This window comes from Eurytemora carolleeae, unplaced genomic scaffold (assembly GCF_000591075.1).
Source record: "Eurytemora carolleeae unplaced genomic scaffold, Eaff_2.0 scaffold541, whole genome shotgun sequence".
Lineage (NCBI taxonomy): Eukaryota > Metazoa > Arthropoda > Copepoda > Calanoida > Temoridae > Eurytemora > Eurytemora carolleeae.
This window is the reverse complement of record NW_019396589.1, coordinates 180,539-187,533: the sequence shown is the minus strand read 5'-3', so window position 1 is coordinate 187,533 and position 6,995 is coordinate 180,539. Positions and strand designations below refer to the sequence as shown.

General features: G+C 34.3%; 1 protein-coding gene and 1 long non-coding RNA gene across 2 annotated transcripts; both read left to right on the top strand.

The window, feature by feature from the left end:
* The first annotated feature begins 129 nt into the window (after positions 1-129).
* LOC111705987 (uncharacterized) lies at positions 130-1,629 on the top strand. The gene is made up of 2 exons (XR_002766118.1): positions 130-598; positions 776-1,629. It is a non-coding gene; the product is annotated as an uncharacterized LOC111705987 (long non-coding RNA).
* A 141-nt stretch (positions 1,630-1,770) lies between these two features.
* Positions 1,771-3,157, top strand: LOC111705984 (uncharacterized; the record flags this gene model as incomplete). Its single annotated transcript, XM_023478710.1, has 1 exon — positions 1,771-3,157. A coding segment is annotated over one exon (834 nt), but the record flags the coding sequence as incomplete, so codon positions are not given.
* Positions 3,158-6,995: the final 3,838 nt, after the last annotated feature.

Genomic DNA, 6,995 nt, shown 5'->3' with positions numbered 1-6,995 from the left:
GGGGGGGGGGGGGGTCCAAAATATGGTGTGTAATTTTTGTTCATTGAAAACTGAAAAAAAAATATTTGATAATTAAGTGAAATGTTTTAATATCTCCGTCAATTATTAAAATATATACAAAAAGTTGCAAACAAATTTATCAACATTTAAAATTGTTTCTGGAGAAAAATAAGGATAATCCGACTTAATTGATCAGTGAAAGGCCGGCTTAAAGGGTACCATTGAGCATCAGACACAACACTCTAAAAAATGAACGGTCAATTGAAATAACGTTTATTCCAATTGGAGAGAATTAATATCACGTGTATTTTCCTGTAATTTGAAAATCTTCTGGTACATCATTTCTCATAATTGTCCTGGGACATTTGTTGTACAAGCTGTACAATACAGAAGAAATTGAACATAATGTGTGAATATTCTCTCTCCCCCCCGCTCCTTACTGTACTGCAGGGACCCTGGAGAAGGATAAATTATATACATAGAATCCTGATTGTAAACCGTATATGTACAGTGTATACTGTACAACAATAAAACTGATTCAAATACTTCAGTTTGCACTAACCTGCGCTGCAACTCTTACATCAGAATTAATATTCAGGTATACAATTATCTGATATACTCGCTCATCTTCTCATGAAAACATATTCGAAAGTCTATATTTCTATTCACTATTATAAGTTTTATAGAGCTGAGTTCGATAGTAAATACAGGTCCATTCAAAAACCATTACTCTCTAACGAGAAACAAACAAATTTATATTTATTCTATTATTTAGAATCACTGGTAGAGGTTAGAGTGGGCGTTCCTCTTGTCCTCTCCTCCCCTTCATACTTTGACTCTCTGCGTACTGAGAGCCTGGAGTATAGAAGTAAGCTAGAGATGACAACCTCGCCAACCCCCCTGGAAAGGTCGAGTACTCGTTTATTTGTCCTTTTGTATTGAAATAAACGATTGTACAAATTTATTGCAAAGCAGTCATTTTCTATCAGTGAATGTACTGAAATAATTCTGATTCATTAAAGAGGTTTTTACGTATAGAATAGATTATCCTCTATAAACTAAATCTGGTCTATACGACAACATTCATGAGAAGTAGTGTGTGGGTTGCCAAGAGAGAGCCTTCATGTGGTGCAACCCACAGTGCTGCGAAGCACTGCAAAGCCTCTCATCAAACTCTTCAGTTTTTGACAAGGAACCAAGAAATCTTTCAGTCCAATGTTTTTTGTAACTAAAGACCAGCTCCCTCCGGCGGGACTGGTCAGAATGCTACTGCTGATTGCCGGTATAGAACCCAACCCGGGCCCTATTCCTGGACGAGGATGGATCTGCAGTGTATGTAACCAACAGATAAACGAACAAACACAAACCTCAGTAAAGAGCAACAAATGTAATAACTGGTGCCACCTACGTAAAAATAAAGAAACAAACTGCAGTCAACTTAAATCAATCAGAAATTACTCACTTGTCTTCCAGTGCCCCACATGCTGTGATAGCGACAACACAACTAATAAACAACCTAATACTACAACAGTCTGTGATAGCAACAACACAACTAGTCAACAACCTACCACAACAACTACCAGTCAACAACCTACTTATCAACAGAGTAAATCCAAAGAAAACAACCAACCAAAGAACTACGATCTGAAAATTCTACAATTAAACTGCAACAGAATAAGAAACAAATCCACAGAACTAAACCTATGGCTAAAGGAAAACGACATAAAAATAGCAGCAATCCAAGAAACCAAACTCACCAACAAATAAAAGCCTCCAAACTTTCCTAATTATACACTGATAAGAAAAGACAGAGAACGAGATACTGGTGGAGGACTAGCCTTCCTGGTTCATGAAACTATTCCCTTTGAACCCCTTCCAGATGTCCAACTTGACAAATTTACAGAATACCTCACCATAAAGGTCGACAATAAAAAAATTGTAAATATATATATTCCCCCTGCCAGCAGCTCTGATATCGGGTTTTCATCAAATCTAGCCATGCTTTTTACAGACAATAGTACAATAATTATGGGTGATTTTAATGCCCATGACCCACTATGGTTCTCCCCCATCCAAGACTCCAGAGGTACCCTGGTCTCTGATGAAATTGGTGCCAGCTCCTTCGGTGACTTGGACATGCCTACCAGAACCTCCAGAAACTCACAACCAACCTCTCCTGATATATCACTTGCAGGCCCCCCTCTACTCCCATACTGTAACTGGACAACATCTCCAAGCTTAGGATCTGACCATCTACCCATTGTTATAACTTGTACAACGACACTCAAACTCATAATGAGTGAGATCAAAACTTACATAAATTTCAAAAAAGCTGACTGGGTGAACTTCACCCTAACCTCAGAAGAGGAGATTTCTAAACTCAACCCACCCACAGATGTCTACAGAGCTGAACAAGATTTTAGAGAAGTCATTAACAGAGTATCCAGAAACACAATACCTCAAGGACGAATCAAAGAAATATTCCCAGAAGTCCCAACCACAGTCAAGAACAAGATACTTGAGAGAGATGAACTAAGGAAAACAAACCCACAATCTCCACAGATTCCAGAACTCAACTATGAGATAAACAAACTAATAAACTAACATAAACAAGAAAAATGGAGAGAAGAAGTAGGAAACATAGATAGGAAAACAGACCCTTCGAAACTTTTCAACCTACTTAAACGCCTTAATGGACAACCACAAAGCAAACAGAACCAAGGAATCAGATTCAAAGGAAAATACCTGTCCACTGCATCAAATATTGCAAATAACTTCAACAAACAATACACATCTGTCTCAAGGCACACCAGCTCCAAACTCACTAGAACCATCTTCAAAGAATCACAAAGGAACACTACATCAGGAGCTACAATAATCACAGCATCTGATACATGTGAAGCAATAAAACAAGCCAAATCCTCCAAAGCAATAGGACCTGACGGAATATCCAACCTTCATCTTTAACACCTTGGACCACTAGGACTTAAGTATCTAACTAACATTTTCAACCTCTCACTTCAGAACAGTAAAATCCCTCAAATATGGAAAAACTTGATCATCATCCCTCTCCTTAAACCAGGAAAAGATCCTGCTGAGTCCAAATCCTATAGACCTGTTTCACTTCTATGCCCTGCAGCTAAAATCTGAGAAAGACTAATCCTACCTGAACTCACAGAACACCTTCCTATCCCGAACTTCCAACATGGTTTCAGGAAAAACCACTCTACAGTATCTGCCCTCAATGACCTAAATCAAGACATCACCAGAGGTTTTAATCAGAAAAAACCTGCTGACAGAACTGTCCTCCTTCAAATTGACCTATCTAAAGCCTTCGACATGGTATCCCATGACAAACTCCTCAATGACCTGAACAAGTCTACTCTCCCCCCTTTTGTTAAACGTTGGTTAAGCTGCTACCTGAGAGGCAGACAATCCAAGGTTAATTTCAGGAATAAACAGTCAAAATCAAGGAACGTCAGAACAGGCGTTCCTCAAGGAGCGGTAATCTCACCAATCCTCTTCAATTTCTATCTCAAAGATCTGCCTTCCCCCCCTCCAGGTATTAAAGTAATTCAATATGCTGATGACATCTACTCCATCTACTCATCAGGGAAATCCATCACCTCCATGTCAATTAGCATCAGCAACTATGTCAATAAAGTAACAGACTTTCTGGAAGAAAGAGAACTATTAGTCACTCCAGAAAAATCGACCGTCACTCTCTTCACTCCAGACTCCCATGAAGCCAAAATCCATCCCCAGATCAAAATCAAAAACCTACTCGTTCCTCTAGAAAAACATCCCATACTCCTTGGAGTAACTTTTGACACCATGCACACCTTCAACCAGCACGCCAAACTAACAGCCTCAAAAGCAAGTAAGAAAATAAACATATTAAAATCACTGGCAGGATCCACATGGGGCCAAAGCAAGGAAACGTTAAATTTTATATTCTCATTTTGGATTTTGAAATCTCACTACCGCCAATACCAGAGTTTGAAAATAAAAGTTGAAATTTTATATTCTCATTTTGGATTTTCAAATCTCACTTTTTATTTTTTTCATGAATCTCACTACCTTTGAACTTGACACTATATACTTTTATTTTATAAAACTGGGGCATTTTATACCTACAGCCCTATAGAAGCCTCTAATTTCCTTGGACTGGAAGAACTCGAAGATCCTGACCCAGGATGAAGCTACAACAACAGAAGTAATGTGCCAGAAGATTTTCAAATTCTGAATATTTACTAAATTTTGCGGATTTTAAAGTTTATTTTCACGTCTATTGGTTTAAAAAGGAGTAAAATTATATAAGCAACTGCCTTGTGTATAATTTGGGAAATTTCATTTTTGCCGGGATTTTTACTTTGTTTTGTTTGTTTGAGGTTAAAATTCAAGCTTTTAAACCCCAAACGTAGTGAACAGAACAGAATATGGTCTGAATATAAAAAAAAATTGACGCTAATATTTAATATCAATATTGTATTCAAAAAATATGAATACAAATAATTGGAAGCCATTTTTAAACGTCAAAAAAAAGAAATACGATTAGCAACCCAAGTAAAACAAGGAAAACTACCTAAGGAAAGATAAAATCTGAAATAAAAACAAAAATTAATTATTTATTTTTATCTAGTTGAAGTGCCCGGCGTTGCCAAGGTTACTTATAGTTACTCCCGCCGTTCACCCCACGCGTGCTTGACCTTGAATTATATATATTTTTCGGAAGTGCATTGCCGGGGAAATTTAAAAGAACTCAAAACAAAATTTTTACGTCATCCCCTGGGGTACCCGTGGGTTCCCTCAAAAAATGTCAGTCAATTTTTTGGCCAGCTATAGCGAACATACAAATGAGCTTTATTATACAGATTATGTTTAAATTTAAGTAAAATATAGAAGAGCAATTTTAAATCAAAAGTAGTCAGAACATTAGTATGGATAATCGTTAATCTGGTACGCTTGATCTTGATATCCAATGTGGGCGCTTTTAAATTAATGAGGATCCCTCAACTAAAGTTTTTCCTGCAGGGTACAACAAAATGACCTTCATAGGATAATGACATGGCAACCTTTGGATCAAGCTGTTCATGATAACTCCAACAGAACTTGTTAATATAAATACATAAAATAAATTTTCATATTTTAATTACTGTTTATTGATTGAACAGATTTCAGAAAATTTGTCCAAATATATTTGCAATTTTGTAATGGCGTCGTCAAAAATTTTGTGATTTATGATGTTCTCTTCACATTACTTTACTAAATAATTACAAATTTAGCCCAAAAAAAATGCCTTTACAAAATCAGATTTTTAGATTTTAAAAACAAAAAGAAAATGTTTTAAAAAGCTAGAGTATAAAAAAAACTTTCCAAAATTTATAACTTTTTTATATTGAAGCTACAAAAATATTTACTTTCTTTTGTTTAAAAGATAAAATAAATGAAAAATAAAAGGCTCTGGGTTCATTCTAAATTCATTAATATTTAAAGAGATGTTTCAGGAAAGGGGGAGGGGTAACAGGGAGTTGGGGGGGGGATAAAATCAATATCATTTATAATATCTTTATTCGGATATAAAACCATTTCCTTTTCTTTTGTGTTATACAATGTGTTTTTGTTCTATATTTTATTCTAAATTGTAATATTATATTTCTGACGTTTGGTATTTAACATTTATCTATGGTATTTAAGAAATAAGCTAGCGTTCGTAAAAAGAAAATACATTTTAATGGCCTTTCTGTGTTCTGTGGTATTGTTTTTTCTTACAAGAATTCATAATTTTCTGGAAAGAGAATTTGTGCTTGTGTGATTTTTATGTATTCATTTTTATTAATTATTCTACATTTTTTAGATATCAAAATGCTAACTTTATTGATCATGAGAATGTCTTGAATTGAATTATAAAAATATAATAAGGTTTCAGAATTCTGAACTGTTGTGTGCAGTATCGTTAATCCTATTTCTCTTGATCTCGATATCCATGGTGGGCAAAAGTTCAAAAACCTAAAAAAGGAAAAAATGTATCATTGAGAAGTGAAGCTACTGACTAGACTGACAAAGTCCTTTATTTAAGAAAGACGACATTTAAAGGATTTTAAATACATTTAAACTTTCTTTGTAACACATATTGCAATTAAAACCTCTTCTTACAAAGAAACATTTTCATGTTAAAATTTTTTCCATTGAGCCCTAAAAACCAACCAAGGTATTAAATAACCATAAATAAAATCGTTTTGATTTTTTGCTCCAGGAAAAATTCAAGAATTCAGATCGAAGCTATCTATTTCTTTTTAATTAATAAATTGTGTAATAAAAGTACGATCGGAAAAAAATTAAATTTTTATGATAATTTAATCCATTCAAGGAAAAATTATATTTTGTTTTTAATTCATAAATTTTTAAAATTCTTTTTTAACAATATAAAACAATGTTTTCTTTTTCAAGTTTGTTTAATAAATTGCATCAATTATCATTAAAGATTAAAGATTAGTAAGGATTTATGGAAGGCAAAGTAAACACATTTTTAGTGACATTTTTTGCAGCAATTTTATTTATTTTTGACCGGCCATAATTCTTTTCTGGGGTTATGCTTTGGCGTGTATTGCGCAAAATCTTTTTATTAAATTTCAGACAAACTTGGACAATATTGTTAAAAATTGATTTGCATAAAAAGAAAAAATGCTTTCATGCTCATTATTAAAAAATTAGCATTTGAAAAAATGCACAACTATTGCGATGCATACGGTAAATTTTTGTGGAACGATTTTGAAAAGTTTTTGCGGAAAAATTTGAATTCTTCTTTTGATATCCATAACAACAGTGGCACTGGAAAATAATTTGATATCCTACCAATACGATTTCTGTTCATACAACAAGATAAACGGATAAGCTAGCCATCTACCACGGCAAACTAGAGGACCTGGCCAGTGAGTTTTAATTTTGGAACCAATTTTCACCAATTAAATGTAGATCTTTCGTATGTGCTATTT